The sequence below is a fragment of the Agaricus bisporus genome (assembly GCF_000300575.1).
Source record: "Agaricus bisporus var. bisporus H97 unplaced genomic scaffold AGABI2scaffold_8, whole genome shotgun sequence".
In the NCBI taxonomy this organism is placed as follows: Eukaryota; Fungi; Basidiomycota; class Agaricomycetes; order Agaricales; family Agaricaceae; genus Agaricus; species Agaricus bisporus.
This window is the reverse complement of record NW_006267371.1, coordinates 1,597,074-1,614,670: the sequence shown is the minus strand read 5'-3', so window position 1 is coordinate 1,614,670 and position 17,597 is coordinate 1,597,074. Positions and strand designations below refer to the sequence as shown.

The 17,597-nt window shown below is 46.7% G+C and overlaps 5 protein-coding genes and 1 non-coding gene across 6 annotated transcripts; 1 reads left to right on the top strand and 5 right to left on the bottom strand.

Annotated features, from left to right (window-relative positions):
- Positions 1-1,516: 1,516 nt before the first annotated feature.
- AGABI2DRAFT_194309 (hypothetical protein) lies at positions 1,517-3,303 on the bottom strand. Its single transcript, XM_006463440.1, has 4 exons — positions 3,021-3,303; positions 2,899-2,962; positions 2,262-2,841; positions 1,517-2,199 (listed from the first exon to the last, which is right to left on the bottom strand). Exons 1-4 carry the CDS (start codon positions 3,186-3,188, stop codon positions 1,746-1,748), a joined length of 1,266 nt encoding a protein of 421 aa, XP_006463503.1. The 5' UTR covers positions 3,189-3,303; the 3' UTR covers positions 1,517-1,745.
- A 3,545-nt stretch (positions 3,304-6,848) lies between these two features.
- On the bottom strand, positions 6,849-7,969 carry AGABI2DRAFT_179838 (hypothetical protein; the record flags this gene model as incomplete). The annotated part of the gene is made up of 2 exons (XM_006463439.1): positions 6,849-7,577; positions 7,646-7,969. 2 exons carry the CDS (start codon positions 7,967-7,969, stop codon positions 7,023-7,025), a joined length of 879 nt encoding a protein of 292 aa, XP_006463502.1. The 3' UTR covers positions 6,849-7,022.
- Positions 7,970-8,276: 307 nt separating this feature from the next.
- Positions 8,277-10,205, top strand: AGABI2DRAFT_194307 (hypothetical protein). The gene is made up of 6 exons (XM_006463438.1): positions 8,277-8,297; positions 8,352-8,452; positions 8,502-8,633; positions 8,687-9,046; positions 9,112-9,843; positions 9,914-10,205. The coding sequence occupies exons 1-6, from the start codon at positions 8,285-8,287 to the stop codon at positions 10,013-10,015; spliced, it is 1,440 nt and encodes a 479-aa protein (XP_006463501.1). The 5' UTR covers positions 8,277-8,284; the 3' UTR covers positions 10,016-10,205.
- A 1,191-nt stretch (positions 10,206-11,396) lies between these two features.
- AGABI2DRAFT_t82 lies at positions 11,397-11,482 on the bottom strand. Its single transcript has one exon. It is a non-coding gene; the product is annotated as a tRNA-Ala (tRNA).
- Positions 11,483-12,272: 790 nt separating this feature from the next.
- AGABI2DRAFT_179835 (hypothetical protein) lies at positions 12,273-13,612 on the bottom strand (the record flags this gene model as incomplete). The annotated part of the gene is made up of 5 exons (XM_006463437.1): positions 12,273-12,293; positions 12,349-12,895; positions 12,952-13,126; positions 13,261-13,327; positions 13,409-13,612. The coding sequence occupies 4 exons, from the start codon at positions 13,610-13,612 to the stop codon at positions 12,442-12,444; spliced, it is 900 nt and encodes a 299-aa protein (XP_006463500.1). The 3' UTR covers positions 12,273-12,293; positions 12,349-12,441.
- Positions 13,613-14,417: 805 nt separating this feature from the next.
- On the bottom strand, positions 14,418-15,925 carry AGABI2DRAFT_179834 (hypothetical protein; the record flags this gene model as incomplete). The annotated part of the gene is made up of 8 exons (XM_006463436.1): positions 14,418-14,472; positions 14,517-14,554; positions 14,717-14,825; positions 14,886-15,141; positions 15,197-15,272; positions 15,324-15,415; positions 15,458-15,613; positions 15,877-15,925. The coding sequence occupies 8 exons, from the start codon at positions 15,923-15,925 to the stop codon at positions 14,418-14,420; spliced, it is 831 nt and encodes a 276-aa protein (XP_006463499.1).
- Positions 15,926-17,597: the final 1,672 nt, after the last annotated feature.

Genomic DNA, 17,597 nt, shown 5'->3' with positions numbered 1-17,597 from the left:
AGCTGAAGCATAGAATAGAGTTTCGATTATCTTGTCATTTTCTCCGTGTGCCGAGAGACGTTTGAACTTCTACCACTGAGTCTGAGACGCCGCGTCAAACATTTTATATTCCTTTTCATGAGGAAGATTCAATCCCATTCACTTCTGCTAATGATGTTCACCTGGTATCCTGTCCGTTTGCGATAGACTCAATTCCTGGTTCTCGAGCCCCAGCCTCATGTCGAGTTAAACGTTGTAGTAAACGTGAGAGAGGAGAACCAAAGTTCTACAGGAGGGATGAATTTCTGCTAGCCAAAAGAGGCTTGATTGAACGCAACAGCCTTCAGTTTGCTTTTGAGCACGCCATCCCACCGTGGAAAGTCCTACCTTTGAAAGGGGCATTACAGTAATTTAACTCAAGGAACGTAACGTTTTCAATAGGGACACGATACCTACCGTGTATACTCATGCAAACTTGCAGTGCCAATGGACGTTTATTCAATGCGCAATGCGTTGTACCCTTGGGAATCTATTACGGTCGCAGCATACAGTCCACAAATGGTGGATGCGCTCAGGCAAGAATTTTGTAGGGTTCCAAGGAAAATGTGGCCCTTCCGCTGAAAGAGTGAATTTGCTCCTTGAAATCACCGGTACTGATAAATGCAATGCCGGCTAGCTCAATATCAACTTTTTTCTAACCAAAGACGTCGCAAAAAGCAAACGATGACTCCAGATTTGATTACCCTTCATCATAAAGATCAATCGTGATCGAGCCGGCAGAGTTCGAGAAAGCGATGCCAATCGTTCGCAAGATTAGTGGCACTGCAGTAGTACACCGTAGTCGGAGCATCTCGGCCGACCCGATAGCACCACACCAAGTTCGTTCTCGCCGCCTCCCGATGTGGCCTTACGCTCACATACCCGGGCGGCGGAGTCATCTCACTCCCCAATGCTTGGCGTCCATTGCCCTCGGATGCATAACAAATTAAATCAATCCAATGCTTCATCTGTCCTCCTTACTCGGCTTCCGACGAGAGAATGGAACGAACAAGCTAATTGCTCCAAGGCCATCCCTCATGTGTACGAAGCACCAACAATTTTCATTTCTTCTAACACCAGAGCTATGCCTAATCCTAATAGTACATTTTCTGTGACCCAGCTGCCAAGACGAGTCTAAAATTTTCTGAGAAGAAAATCCTAAATTAAAGCGTGCATTGGTGAATCTTCGCTTGGAAATAAATGCCGAAGTCATCATGGACTCGGAGCACTAGGCTTTAAACGGGTACAGTCGATGTCAGGACATGGATGACATGTTATTCTAAATAGAAAAGTATACTCTACTAATCGGCAGCTCTGCTAACGAGTAGCAAGCTTCGTAGAATGCAGCCGTAGAGTACTGGAAGGACTCTGCGAGTAATCATTGGCGCCCTTGATCCTTGCTCTAACCTGTCTTTCCGACAAGGACTCGAAGTGCAGGATTGAAGGTCGGTCAACGTCTTAGACGGTTGATGCAGTCCTGTTTCTGACTCTTGGATGCTAATCACAAGGCTTAACGACGAAGTTGTACAAAGATCGGGCAAAGGTTATATTACAGTATGACACTACTAGGTAAGATTTTCGAGAAAGTTCTAATAGGTTAATCCGAGTCGCGTGGAGACTAAAGCACACGAATTATATGTGGAGTTCTGCATCTATGTCTCCCATTTCTTCGGCCAAAAAAAAGTAACTAAAGTAGAAATAGCAAAGACAAATTCACCCTTGTTCGTTCATAGTTCCTGCTTCGTCGTAGTTACTTGCTGTTGGACTCGCTTTCCACGTCCACGCCAACCCCACTCGATTTGGTTGGCATTATGAATCTCAACACCCAATTCATCAGCCATAGCCCACACAAGCCCAGGGTTCTTCTGGAATCCTCTTCCACAGAAGATGATATCGGCTGTGCCGTTATCCAAGAGACGTTGAGCGAGAGGACCACTGCCTAGTCCACCAACAGAGGCAACATGAGCTGTATCTCCTACAGCTTGTTTGACAACGGCAGCGTAAGGTGCTTGATAAGCTTCTCCACGCGGTACTTGTTGACGGGTGTTGATTCCACCGGCTGAAACGTCGATGACATCGACGCCGTGCTCGACGAGGATAAGTGCGAGTCGTGCGGAGTCTTCGACTCTCCATTGAGGCTCGTTAGGTGCAACTTCTTCCATCCATTCCGTTCCGGAAATACTGATTGATAGAAATGTTGGATTAACAAAGAGGACATTCATTATCAGAATAATGGTGCTTACCGAACGAAGAGTGGCATTGTTTGAGGAATGACACTTCGAATAGCATCAACGGTTTCGAGTAAGAATTTAATCCTGTTCTCGAAACTACCTCCATATTCATCCGTTCGGGTGTTACTCGAGGGGGACATGAATGAAGATAGAATGTATCCATGGGCTGCCGTAAGTTCTACGACATCGAAGCCAGCCTTGACTGATCTAATAGCAGCATCTCTATGCGCATCGACGATTCGTTTGATTCCTTCTATTGTTAACGCCTTTGGAATACAGTTGGTCGGACTGTAAGGCTTCGTAGTCGGGGCCCACACATTGTCTGGCCAACCACGTTGTACTGGACCTGCTGCGGCCGCAAGACCGGTGGGAGAGATCCAAGCAGGAAGGATAGAAGCTTTTTGACCGGCGTGCGCTAGTTGTATACCAATCTTTTGGGATTGAGAGTGAGCGAATTCGACTATTTTGGCGAGCGGCTCGATGTGTGCATCAGACCAGATACCAAGATCGTCACCAGCAATTCGGCCTTCAGGAACGACTGCGGCAGCTTCTGTAAGAGCAAGGCCTGGGCCGCGAGAGATTATTCCACCCACTGCGGGAAATAGAAGGATGAGAATCAAGTCGAATTGTGAGACAACAAAACACCTACAATGAGCCATATGCCATGCAGTTGCAAAACCATTCTCCGCTGAATATTGGCAAAGTGGTGACAACTAATGGTTATAAAATGTCATTAGTCTCGGCCTGTCATTAGAGTCGAAGACACTCAACGAATATGCGGTTTTGGAATTCGACGCCACGAATCTTGAGCGGTTTGAAAAGGGTGGGGATGGGTTTACCATCTGGCTGGGGAACGACGGCAGTTCCAGCGGGTTTTTCCTGATGGGGAGTGAAGTATGAGATACCAGGTGCTGGAGCACTGTGGGGTACTGTGGTCATCGTTTACTGTCGGTGGAAATGGAAGAGAAGAGTTGGGATGTTTATTAACCGGTGCGATTCTTGTCCTGCTTAAGTAGCCCTCAAGAGGCGGTCGGATTAACCCTCTGAAATCTAGGGCCGGATCTGACCCAAATTGGCAGGTGAAAGACGAGAATGATTGAGAGGTAAGGGTGCTTAGTGAGGCTTGGGTGTTCTGAATATAATCGGGCATGGCGCGGATGCTTGTTTCTGAGCAACATTTGCTCGATGGCGTGGGAGAAATTGCAATGCTACTCCGAGCAGTCGCATCGTGATCGTGATCGTGATTGATTCGGGATATTCACCAGTCCAGACGCTTACTTCCGCAATCCGCCACAGTAACAGCAGGGTCCACGTGCATTAGTATGATGTGACTGGGTGTGGTACTGAGTCTTTATGGCGAACAGTCAGATAAGGTTAAGTGATATCTTGACGAGGAGATAGGAAACGGGCTTTGGATATGAGAAATGCTCCGTAGTAACCGCGGAAGACTGCTGCTCGGGGCCATTTTGTGCTCGCTTTCTGCTCCAGCAATGACGTTCGGGGGGGCTTCGTCCGCAGATATAGGAGTGATCTTGTCGAGACAAATCCGCCGATACCCCTGTGGCCTTGTACTGGTTACTAGCTGGTTTGTGACCCAAGTGTTGCGCTATCAGACAGCAGAATTAGCAACTGGTGATACTACCTTGCTGACAGTACTGATCTCGCATTTCCCACAATAGATCACGTGCGTCAATACAACTGACTATTCGCTGTTCCCGCGCTCGCGCTGGAATCGGGCTTCTTCGCTGACTGGTTTTAAACGCTACTCCGCCATTGATCACTATGTGGATGGTTTTATTACAATACCAATAGGTGCATAACGAGGGTATGTAATTGAATTCTATAATTTGCTTTTTCATTAGGTTATATGTATCTGATAACCGCCTTGATCGTCGCGCCACACGCCTCTGTCGCGTTGATATCAACGTCGTTTTGAGCAGCTGAACCAAATTTTCTGAGCCGCCTTTCCTTTCAGGCTGTTTGTAGAACTCCTGCAGAGGATGGGCGTTTGAATATTGGATTCAGTGTACAGACTCCCAATGGCATATTGCGACGGAAACGATCGTATTGTAGGCGATCCGGGAAATACCCGGGTCCCCGAACCCTTCTAACTCCTGAGCGCTGAGCAAACCCACAGTCGTGCACGATATTTTCAAAGGTAGAATAAGTAAGTGCAGCGAATCTCTTGCATAAATTTTTGATTTACCCATATGTTCGCCCGCAGTGGGAGTCTGGAAGACTTTTTCAAACAAAGCACAGGAAATCTACATGATATTGCGCTTCGTTTCATGCTTTGCTCCGCTTCGACTCTGCTCCGCTTCAGCCTAATGCTCCGCTTCGATATATTTTCCGCAATCAGCACAAGTACAGCACCTATGGCAACGATTCCCACTGTCCTTCATGCATACTTTATTTTGGTCCACAACAACTTTGAAAATCATGCATATGGTCCCAAGTTGATTCATGAACTCATGCAAGAGACATCGTGTCAAAGTGAAGACCGTATTCTGTTGCCAAGTTAGATCAGGACATAGATCAAACTTTTGAGCTTCCAAACGTGTGTTGTTATAAGTGGCACATCACCTTGTGAGTTGAGATTTTTTTCCTTTGGGTAAGTATGAACCCTCGATCGATGCAGAAGACTCGAATTCCTTCATCATGGTCTCTGGTAAGTCCCGCGCCGCCCGCGTGTCTGAAAATAAAGGTAGTCTAATATACTTATTGGTTAGACCAATACAATTACTACACCATTTCAGACGGACTGCGTATTCAAACGTGTGGTGCACCCTCCCTCTTGACGATCCTTTGAAGGCAGTTTCTCTACCAACCTTGACTCTATTCAATACGCTATAGTAACCCAACCATGCACTGGTGAGAGATTTGTCTAGCCAATATTCTTTCGTCAGTACTACGGAGGCAACTTCTCTCCACTACCTTCATGACTCTCGTCCTAAATACCATCTTCCTTTCTTTAGACAGAGATGGCTTCTTTTCTACTTGAACCGTGACGCGTGGAACCACGGTCGCTATAAAGCAAATTCCCCAATCGGATCCCCTACCCTCTAGACTCGGAGGACGCCCAACTCCCGGCGCCATTCAAGCGCATTTTACACTTATAACAACCAACCGGTTTTTTTCAAAACCTCGGATCCCACGCACAATCAGCGCTTATGCCCCCGACGCATATTAATGAATTATTCCTTTCCTTCCCGACATCCACGTCCTTCCAACCCGGATATTAGGACGTGCCTAACACCGTTTGTATGCCCCCCTTGATGTCCAGTTTTCTCTTTCCACTTCCTCGGCATCATGACCTGCCGGAAATCTCTCTAACATTTAAGCTTTGTGGAGTGGCGAACTCTCCGGACATATACAAAGAAAAATCCAGCCCGATATTAACTGATATTAATGATTATCTACAGAGCGAGAACAGGCCCTGGAATGAAGCCGTCGGATGTGAGTAAGCGTCTCCGATTACCGCCATGTTTAGAATTAAGAGAGATGAAGCGACAAATCCTATCGCCGAAGAGCGCGTTGATCGTAACAGATAGACCAATAAACGAAAACGGCATGGGCTCGTTGATTCTTAAAATGAAGGCGTGGTAGATATATGTAGTTAACTGTTTAGGAATTTTTCAAGTCGGAAGAGGAAACTGAGAGAAGAGCAGCTTGAGGAGTCGAACAAGAAGACCCATATAAATTTCCTAGTTTATAGGCGAGCATGAGGAACCCGAGTTACATGGAATTTTAGGAAGATCTTCAAGTATGAGGTGCGTCTTAAAATACATTTGACTCCTCCTCGGTGAACATTGATAGTGCCACAGACCGAGTCGGAATCCTCCACAAGTAAATGATACATATACCCTTTCCTTTCGTCTCGGGGAAAAGACAAATATCTTATTTCAAAGGACCTACCTCTCCTTCTCAGAGCCTAAAGCGAGTCGGAACTCTTTTCTGTTCTAAGTATTCTTCCACTTATCATCTTGATAACTTCTACGTGTTATTTTTAACCACGGTATACCAGAGACCACATGAAATTAACAAACTAGCGGCTAGTAGAGGTCCGGGCACGTATTCCGGTGTACCTATATGTAGACTGGATCACTTCAACCCCGGGAAATCCCTCCTCAAATAATAATAGCAGCGAGTCGGAAAGCGGGGATAGTTATATGATAATATTTAATATGGCGGTGTATATTGAAAGTGTGCTACCCGGATACGAGGGACAGACGTTCCGTGTCCCCAGGCCTTATGTAGGTGACAAGCCTTGATTAGCGCACAAATGTAACGTTTGGGTCTTCATACTTAACAAACTTAGTCGTGCTTAGTGTTAAATTTAGTCTTGCCGAGAATAGAGTAACTCTAAAACCTTACCGTGGAAAAATACAGTTCAAAAGAATCCTCGACTGAGAAGAATTTCGAAGATTGCCAGCTAGAGCGGTGAAGGTACATATTCTGACATCCTCTGCATAACAATTCCTCTACCCAGTCAGGCGATAGTTAGGGCCAAGTTCCATAAGTGTGGGTTGACAAGATTTACTTACCGTTGGATGTACAACCAAGCTCGGTATCATTTATCAAGACTGAAACAGAAGACCAAAGAAAGGAGTTTGTTGGTCGACTATAACGACCAAGACTAATGTATGCTACACACGGACACGGACGTTAAATACAAACATAATTACAAACATAACGCTGCGACATGCAGTCAAATATCAGTGATAGAAATTGTGTATCGAAAATGAGAGCACAGTAAAAAAAAGAAAACAAGCGTTATCGCGGACTCTCTTTGAGACCGTCAGTCCAAGGAAGAGTGGCAACACCGACTGAGTACTCTCCTATCGACTCTCCACTCCGTGAACTCCGTGGAACTGGTGAGGGCATCTGGATCAACAGCGTGACCTGCAGCGATTTTTGTTTCTCCTCATTTTCTGCATCTCGGGATTTTTCGATGCTGTCGGTTCGTTCAACATTATCGTTGGATGGTTCCATAGGAGCTCCTCGCCATCGTCGATTCAGAAATGTCAGACATGAGGATGGACTTAAGTGATGAAGCCAGCTGTTTCGCTGAGGCCCATGACCCAACTGTTCGGCTTCCTGTCGAGTAAGGACAATGTTGGGATTACGATGGTATGGAGTCGGCCTTGTGATGCGTGTCAGAGGTTCTGATATATTCTGAGACTGAGAGGACAAGGTGCGTGATATGACCTCGAGGTGGAGGTCCATATCTGATCTGTCGTTAGATGGTGTTGGGCGTGGGTGTCCGTGCGCGTCAGGTTTTGGGATCGGCTCTTCCTGATGAGTGGGGACTACTAGTGCAGCAAGTGGCTGCGAAGAAGAGAATAGGTATATCAGCGTCATGATAAACATTACGCGGGGGACGAAAGCCGGCTGACATTCAAATGTCTCCATTGTGATTCATCTCTCGCTCTCAAGAGGTATTTTTCCTGAAGTATGGGGGGAACATAGCCGATATCACTACCCATCCTTTCGGCCCAGGGCTGCATGTTCGATTCAAATCTTGCTCTCCTACGCGCTGCATATCTCCTTCGTGAGACTACCCCGCAGCCGACAAAGACAAGGAGGAGAATGACGAAGGTAATGAGAAATCCAAAGAAGTAACTGGCTCCGCGATGCATACCTCCACTGTCACCGCCCTCGCTGGGTACATCTGGAGGGGGTTCTGAGGAGACGGTGGGTTGTGGTGTTAGTGAAGACATGATGGAGACGCTGCTACTGCAACTCTCTTAATTGGCCACCCAGTCACATGATATCATCTATCAATACAATTCCGGTCCGTCGACAGTCCACTCGGTGCCAAGCGCATGGCCACTGGAGTCCGACAATTGTGTCGTGTCCGAGTTGCGCCTACATCTGTTGGCGACAATGAAGAAATGCGGAGGACTGGAGGCAATACTACCCTATCCGAGTAGCCAAGCGAGGAACGGTTCCGGCTTACGTTACTTTCCCACAAGCCAGACGAATAGGGAAAAAATGATTTTTATGTCGTAAATAAACACCATTCACCAACCACAATGGCAGATGCAGGTCAGTTGGCTTCAGAATTTCTTTCGTGTATCAGCTCAATTAAAGTGCTATCAGGATTCTTTAAGGGCACGTCTGCGGAGCAGGACAGACGGTTTTCCGACAAGGAATTGAAGCTTCTCAAGTCCATGAAATTTCCTCCCGAATTCGACAAGAAGGTCGCGAGAATCATTCCTTCATAATACCCCCGACTGACTGTCTGGACAGGTGGACATGCGGAAAGTGAACATGAATGTAATACGGCCCTGGGTCGCCAAAAAGATCGTAGAGCTCGTCGGGTTTGAAGACGAGGTCGTCGTTGAATACGCCATGGGTCTACTAGAAGAGGAATCACTACGAGTATGTAGTAACATATCCCTAGTATCTATGTCTCTCTGACGTCGCGTTTTCAGACTCCAGACCCGAAGAAGATGCAGATAAATCTGACAGGTTTCTTGACAAAGCATACTCCAACCTTCATGTCAGCACTCTGGAAATTATTGCTCGAAGCTCAAGAAGATGTGACTGGTGTACCACGTACCATGGTTGAGGAAAAGAAACAAGAAATGCGTAAGGCAAGGGAAACTGACTCGCGGGCAATAGATGAATGCGACCGTCGTGCCCGTCTTGATGAAGTCAATGACCGTGGGAGGGGTGGAGGACCTGGAAGAGGACGTGGTAGAGGACGTGGTAGGGGCAGAGGTGGCTTTGAGGACGACAGACGACCTCGCGACGCAGGCTGGGGACGAAGAGGCGGGGGCGGTGGCGGAGGTGTAAGTGTTCAAACCTCTATTCTTTGTGCCATGCAACTAAATATTCTCCCTGTTGTTCAACATAGGGGCGAAACCGTGGTAGTTCGCGTCCTCCCCCACCACAACGTCGTAACAGGTCGGCTTCTATGGCCTCGTCACGAGGTTCACATTCACCCCCACGGAGGTACAGGTCGCCACTGCGCGGGAAGGCAAGATCTCGCTCGCGCTCAGGTTCTCGTGTCCCTCCTCGGCGTTCTTCAATTGTAAAATCTCTCTCTCGTTCTCCATCTATCCGTTCATCTCGTTCTCGTTCCCCACATATAAATCGGCGTCGTCCTCGTTCCCCTTCCTATACCCCTCCTATACGTGAACGTGACTATGCACCTAACCCAAAAAGGCGTAGAGTTAGTAGAAGCCCACCTCCGCGTCGGCGTCGTGGCTCACCAGGGGGCTCGATCAGTCGCTCAAGGTCTCCTCCACGTGGATATCGACCCAATCCTAGGCGGAGGAGTGCCAGTCCTCCAAGGCGACAAAGTCCAGGATTGCGTAGCAGACGTAGACGTGGCCCATCGGTGTCTTCAGTTTCTCGATCTCCTTCTCCTAGGAGACGTAGTCGAAGTCGCGATCGCGGGCCTCCCCCACGCGGAAAACGGCGCTTCGAAAGCCGTAGTCGAACTCGGTCGCCTCCACATTCGAAAAAGGAGAAAGTGAGCCCGGATGAGGGAGCTGGTAGCGGAGGTGAACTCAAGATTAGAGGACAAGCTGAGGTTGAAAGGAGGAAGAGCAAGTGGGACGATGGACCAAGCTCGGCTGGTGATGTAAGTCCTTTGCAAATTTATCTTCATTTATGTATTAATGTGACGGCTGAGCAAGTAATCTGTTTCGTAGGCGATGAACAAAACTGCACAAGCTGACCTTGAAAAAAGGGAAAATGAGTTGAAGGAGAAGGCGTTGAGAAATAAGGTCATGAGGAGTAGGAAGGGAGTGTAAACAGCTCTTTTCCGGTCAATGAGGTGGCGATCGGAATAACCTACGCGGTTGGCAAGTGAAAAATTGGGCTTCTTTCCTGTTTCTGTTTTATCTCCTTTCCTTTCCTTCCCCTTCTCTCCTTTCGTTTGGCTCTCCTTTCTTTGGTTTCGGTTATGCTCATTTTACTTATGTCTCCCCCTCTCTCCCCTAGCTGTCTACGTCCCACTGACTCCCTGGCCAAAAGAACCGAAAAAAATGTTGATGTATCTACTTGAGGTGCATGTTTCGGCGATCATAAGTATGCTGTGTTGCATATGTCGAGTCTATAAAATTGACAGAGTTACGGGTTCGCTCGTTTGTTCTTTCTTTCACATTGTAATGCGGAAATATATTTCTGACTGTTTGAATCGTGCCTAACAGCGTCGTTGAACTCTTGGTGTGGATTTTGCTGTTGGACGGCTACGTGTCATGTATCAAGGCTTAACGTCGTCGTTATCCTTTTGCTTTTGCCTTGTTCATTTCGGTTGCCAAAACGAATGGAAGGCATTCTCATCTCTGGGCTTTCAGTAATTTGACAAAATGATCTTGTTATTCAAGATTTTTCTGTTATGAAAGGCAGGCTGGATTTCCCATTGCGTTACGTTCATGCAATCCTCCTATATCCCACGTCGAGTTTTCTCGACGCTATGACGGCAAAAATCATTGATTTTTGAATGTGGTTGCTAATCGTATAGATAATCTACCACCTCTTCGGGCACCGAGGAACTGTCTTTGATCGCCGCTTACCTTTTGGTTACGATTCTTCTTCGCTAATACATCCAATCTTAGCGATGTTGATTCTTTGAAACATGAAGACTTCATGCGATTGCGCGGTTCCCTTTTAACCTTCGATTGGTACCGACGGCTCTAACGTTTCACGTATAAGCGTTCTCCACGGATAATCAAGTATCTTGGGACTTGATCCTTGTAATTGAAGAATGAGGCTGGTTGAGTTGGGTCAGTGCCAGCATCATGATCATTGGAAACTACGATTGTTCTGCTCAAGTTTTATCGCAGCGTGATTAACGGGTGATATTGCGTACTCCATCAGTCGCTCAAATAATATCCTTGTTACCGCAGTTGTACCTCGTTCCTCGGGAGAGTATGTATTCGGTACACGGTTTACTCTAACCTACACGGAAAACAATCAACAAAATCGCAAGGAATCAAGCTACCGGTAAACCGTCGTGAAGTGAGATGAGATTTTCGACAGTGGTACCCGATAAGTATTTTGGGAATCCGGTTAAGGACGCTAGTTTCACAGTACTCGCGACGGCTCGGATATGAGCACAAAGAGCCTGTTTTCACGAGGACTGTGAAACTGTAGTTACGATTGCATTATAAAAAATGCCAAAACATATGTTGGACACATTGGGAATTGAACCCAACACCTCTCGCAAGATTTAGTTGATGCTAAGCGAGCGTGATAACCAACTACACCATGTGCCCGATGGGGGAAGGCGCCTGCGTTTCACTGAGGAGTGGGAACCGAGAACCTGATTACGCCGTTCCATAGTTCATTGCCACTGATGTCCTTTGCACTCTTGCTATACAGATCCGCGCTCCGTAGACACCTCTCAGTCAACAACTTCAGATTTATTCCTTCTCGAGCTTATTACCCCAGTCCTACATGTCTTTCAAAACGACCGATTGAACGGACCAGCTGGCAAAAACTCTGGTACCGTTCAGATGGAAATCGGCGATCCAAAGTGAAAGGCCTGGTGTATGGTAGGCCCGCATTAATCCAGTAAAAATAATAATAGTGTTGCACTCATGTTTCCTCAGTGACTATCGTTTCTTTCGGTGCTGTGTTATTCGAGGCGACGAGACAACGTCGAGGGCAAACCGCGTTTCTGGCTACCATCGCCGAATGGCAACAGATCGACGCGAAATATTCTCTCGACAACTCCCTCGATACTGCAGACACAGTCGCTGCGTATACGACCGACTTGTTATGTTCTGTACCTATGGTGGAACATTCATTTGAACAACAGCGACGTCACATTGCCGAACTCTTCCGGCTCAGTCGCAAAGTCGCACCAGAGCATTATGAGAATATACGAGAAATTCTAAAAGAAATTCATTGTGTGTTCACGCGGGATCAGGATGTGGAGAAGACGGTGAAGGAGGCGGCGATAGCAGTCCATAAGTTGATATTAGGATTTGAACAACTGGCTCGGGATTGCGAATCGTGGGCTGCTCGTCAAGAAGAAAAAACGGAGGAGAGCTCGAAGGGAGGAGATGAAGTCTAATTCAGCAGGGTAGGCTAACACTTTTGAGTCCGCACAGTTGTATTAATTTGCTTTAACTAATAGTGATACGCGCCCGCGCCTACGAATATGTATAGCAACTTGTCAGTTGAACTCTTTTTGAAGATTCTTCTATCCTCTTCGTTGTCCCGTTTACTACTAGGAGCCAGTAGAAGACATTTGGAGTACATGACCTCTGACTAGTCCCTTTCTACTCGATGGCCACGTGCCAGCTGTAGGCGCTTCTCCCATGAAGGGTGTCATTGTCCCGTTCGTAAAGGATCTCCCGACGGATCCCTCGTCAGATATCTCGTTATACACTGGTGGATCGACTGGATGAACAGAGTCCCCAGCTATGCCAGAGGGCCATTGTTGCCACACATTCTGATTGCTGCGATTTCGACGTCGCCAAAACAACCACCCAAATCCAATGATGAGGAAAAAGCCCAGCCCGCCGAGAACACCACCAAGGATTGCACCAAGTTTCATGGTATTATCTCTATCATCCTGTCCGGCTTCGGTCTGTGTTCCTTGAATTCCTTGTTCTTTTTCGTCTCCGGTTGGTTGCGGAGTTGAAGTTGAAGTTGTATTGGCCTCAACCTTTCGATTTTGTCTATACAAGGGTAAGAATTTGGTATAAGAAAAAAAGATCGGCCTTTGACCACTTACGTGTAGACGATACGATCAAGTAGTGTTAAAACCTTCTTTCCACCTTGGTGTCCATTTTGGATGAGAAGTTTGTGCTCACCATCTTCTAGAGATGAAGCCGCAAAAACAGTATGATTGTAAATATACCCAGGGCTCCCGTCTGCTTCTCGAACGAATGTACCCCTCTGTTCACCATCTACATAGAACGTCATGTCACTGCTGCCCGACGGAAATTCTTTCGAATTCGAGAGGATACAATAAACATATACGGCGACGCCTATTATTCATAAGTCAATCGGCTATTATTCTTTTTTTTATATAGCTTCTCACCGGTGAAGTTGAATTCAGCGTAGCGCACTTCATTAGGAGTAGTATTACTCCCCAGCCCAGGATCAAACTGATGCCCAATTTCAGCAAAATCCGAAACTACGAAGAAAACGGTCCATACTGTGCTATCATGCCAAGTTTCCATGTATACCTGAGCTTTATCAAGTTGTGTGGCAGTGCAATTAGAGCAGTTTGCGCTGTACTTCCATCCCTTGTCTGGTTGGTATGATATAAATCGACTTGTCGATGGGTCAGGGCCTGCATCGTCAACCGTGATATTGACTGGCACTGTGTCTGCGGCATTGTTGATGGATAAGAGCAAGAGAATATGGAAGATTATTGAAATAGTGTTCATGAAGACTCTCGGGAAATGTGCGAAGGCTATGAGTAAATGTCCAGGTGTCTGTGAGGCCAGCACATATACAGTGTTTTGCGGATGGGAAGTCCTATATAACTGGCATCAGAATGGAGTGCGTTTCACTACCATCGATAGGATCAAGTTCGTTGTTGCCAAGCTCCAGAACATATCGAGACGCTGATACACTGGAGCGTGTTTCATTCTAAACCATCAAATTGACCAAAATCCATTTATAGTCGGCGTTGAGCGCCCCCATATACGTATGAAGAGTGGTAGGTGAGGGTAGCTACCATGTATAAATATTGAATTTCGTCCCGTCATCTTGACGACATGGCAGTACGCTTGCCAGAATTACTCAACACATCCTGCACTTTAGGCCCTCAGAGTCGACCCTTCTGCGACAGAACTGATCAAGATATGTCTTTGAACCTTTGGAAAACAGTCAATGCTGAGCGCTGAGCATCAATTCTTCGGCGTCGTCGGGTGTTCCGCCCACTTAGTCTTCTCTCCCCACCTATAAGATATCCTTTTATCGCTTTGGCTGAACTAAGGACTGATGGCTGATGGAAGTGGAGCAGTCAAGTTCGCGATCCGTGATTGAGCCGCGCGATGAACAGCTTTAATTGGTAGTAGTAGTACGCGCGTCTCAATTATAGCACTTCGTGTATGCTCACGAACTTGTATGGCAAGTTGCCACATTGCACTCTTTTTGATGATTCGTCGTTGTGACACGTAGGCCATCACCTCCCTTAGTACTTCCATTACCATTACTTGCGAGCGGATAGAAGATAATTGAGATATATTATTCAACGGCAAGCTCCTTTTTACTCAGCACCGACATCCAGTCGTGTGTGCATCTGCCATAAAAGGTGTCAATGACTTGTTCTTGAAGGACTCATACCTCCTCGCCAGATCTCTCACTATACACTGGCGGAACGACTGGATGAACAGAGGGTTCAGCTACACCAGAGGTCACTACTGCCGTGCATTTTGATTGCTGCGATTCCGATGTCGCCAAAACAACCACCCAAAGCCAATGAGGAGTAAATAGCCCAATCCGCAAAGTACCACCAATGACTGGAATAAGTCTCGTGCTATTACCTCCAAGCTCTTGTCCAGCTTCGGTTTGTGGTCCTTGAGTTCTCTGCTCTTTCTCGCCTCAGTTGGTTGCGGAGTTGAAGTTGTAATGGCCTCAGCCTTTCGATTTTGTCTGTACAAATGTAAGAATCCGAAACAGGAAGAAAAAAAAGACCGGTTTTTGGCTACTCACGTGTAGACGATACGGTCAAGTAGTGTTAAAACCTTCTTTCCACCTTTACGTCCACTTTGAATAAGAAGCCTATGCTCACCATCCGGGAGCGATGAAGCCACAAAGACCGGGAAATCATAAATATACCCAGGGCTTCCGTCTGCGTCTCGAACGAACGCACCCTTCTGTTCACCATCCACATAGAACGCCATGTCACTACTGCCCGACGGAAACTCTTTCGAATTCGAGAGGATACAATAAACATATACGGCGACGCCTATTTTTCATATGTCAATCAACTGCTATTCTTTGTTTTTTTTTTAGTTTCTCACCGGTGAAATTGAACTCAGCGTAGAGCACTTCATCTGGAGTATTACTACTCACAACAGTACCCAGCCCAGGATCAAACTGTTGTTCAATTTCAGTAAAATCTGAAAGAAAGAAGAAAATGGTACATACCGTCCCATCATGCCAAGTTGTCATGTATGCCCGAGTTTCATCAAGTCGTGCGGTGCAATTAGAGCTGTTTGAGCTGTACTTCCAAGCCCTGGCTGGATGGTATAATATATATTGATTTGTCAAGGGGTCAAAACCTGCATCGTCGACCGTGATATTGACCACGTCTGCGGCATCGGTAATGGATAAGAGCACGCTGAGAATAAGGAAAAATATTGGGCTAATCTTCATGGAGACTCTCGGAAGATATGCGCCCGCTTTGAGAAAATGTCCAGGTGTCGGCGAGGGCAACACTATGGGCAGTGTTTTGAGGACGGGAAGTCTTATATAACTGGCATCAGAATGGAGTGCGTTTGACTATCATCTCATCGATAGGATCAAGTTCGTTGTTGCCAAGCTTCAGAACATGTGGGGACGTTGATGCCTAAACATTATCCACTTCAAAGTATCAAGTTGACGAAGATTTCTACTCCAGTCGGCGCTGAGTGTAAAATGGTAGATGAGGTGGCTATATGACCCCAGATTTTCTTCGCATCGCCATATTCACTCAACATACCTACTTTGGCAGCGCCCTCAGCCCTCCGACTCAGCTTTGAATGCGACATGACTGATCAGACCACGTCTTGAAATTTCGAAGACAGTTGAAGACCTGCTTGGTTCGGCGCCGTCGGATGCTCCATGCTTCCTTTGACTGAACAAAGGGCTGATGGTTGTTGGAAGGGGTGCCACAAAAATAGCTGATTCATGCCCTTGTTCCACATCAAGGACTTGCGTATTTTTGGCGTACGAAAATTTCACCTGCATACTGAGCCGGTGACAGCGGTGCCAACAACATACATTTCAATGCCTAGTGATGCCGCTGACACTACAACTATCAATTCTGGTGTTCGTCTTCATTTAGCTATCCAAATAACTCACTAAGGCAGTGCACCACAATGCGCATTATTCTTTTCTTAAATCCTTTCAAAGAACACTGATGGTCATGTCATTCGGGGTTCAGAAAGCACTGGAGACAACTAATTACTGATATGAGTCTATTCTGGCCATGAAGAATGTTGGTCACCTGATGAGATTTATATACGCAACATCTTAGTCTTTGAATGTACTTATCTTTGACCATATTTCATTGTAGAAATCAAAGATGGTAGGACGACGGTCAAGACGCCTGATTCCACGCAGATATGAAGAAAAGCGTTGTACAAAATGATTGAGGGGCGTTCGACCGAATCTGGTGGATGTAGCAGTTGCATACGCGATTTATCAGGAAAAGGAATCTGAGGAATCTGATATTTCCTACCTAGAACCGCCAAGATGCTCCACGCCTATTCAATGACCCGCGAGCTGGAAATCAAGCAAATGCTAGAGAATGATCCCTTTGCTCGCGAGCATACTAGGACCGTCCAGAAAACCCGGCCAAGCGGGGAATTGGACCCAATTGCCCTGCTACGAAGGGGGTGGGCGACCGCCCGTACATAAACATAACCGGGAGGCGGGAAAAACCCCTAAGCCAGACTAGTATCGAATCCCGGACAGACTTTCTTGAGCACCAAAGGCCCCTGGAAGGAGAATACAATATCACTCGAGCACCCCAGATTTTATAGATATTTAAGACAGATGAGAGGCTTTGCCAAGGACCAAAAACCAAGTATCAAGTATCGTGATAGTACCCAGATTCGACGCTTGATTGCCGGCCTCCAGTAGAAGTGGCGTGAACAAAAAGCCAATTAACAAGAGCAACCGAAATGAAATTGAAGAGACGCTCCCGGCCCTTGGAAAGACTCGGCCCCAAAGATTACCTTTACCGCAGCCCAAGTAACCGTCTGTTCTAATTTTGCCAACTGATTAAAACTCTGGGGCAGTGTAATCCCAACGACGTGTGACAGCATCACACACCTGCGAGCCGCGTGGCTTCAACAACAGCAATATACGTCGGTCCAGCCCCGAAGCCATTAACGTTTAACCGTTAACGCGACACATCGTGCATGCATCATGAGTAAGCTTTGATAACAAGTCGGCTAAGGGTCTTGGCCAGCCGAGTCCTTTCCCTCTCGGTTCCGCAATACAAAGTAACATAGTCTTGAACCCACATCTTGGGAATAGGGCAAAGGAGCAAAGAATTGACGGAAGAGAAGGACAGCATTCAGCATACCAGAGAGCAGGCTTGCAAGTGAGGCAGATGTCATTCTTCCATTGGAAATGCGTCACTTCCAGTATTCTCGGACACAGCTCCACTGGCAAAAGTAGTTTCATCGGCCGAGCAGCAGTGTTCCGCGGCTC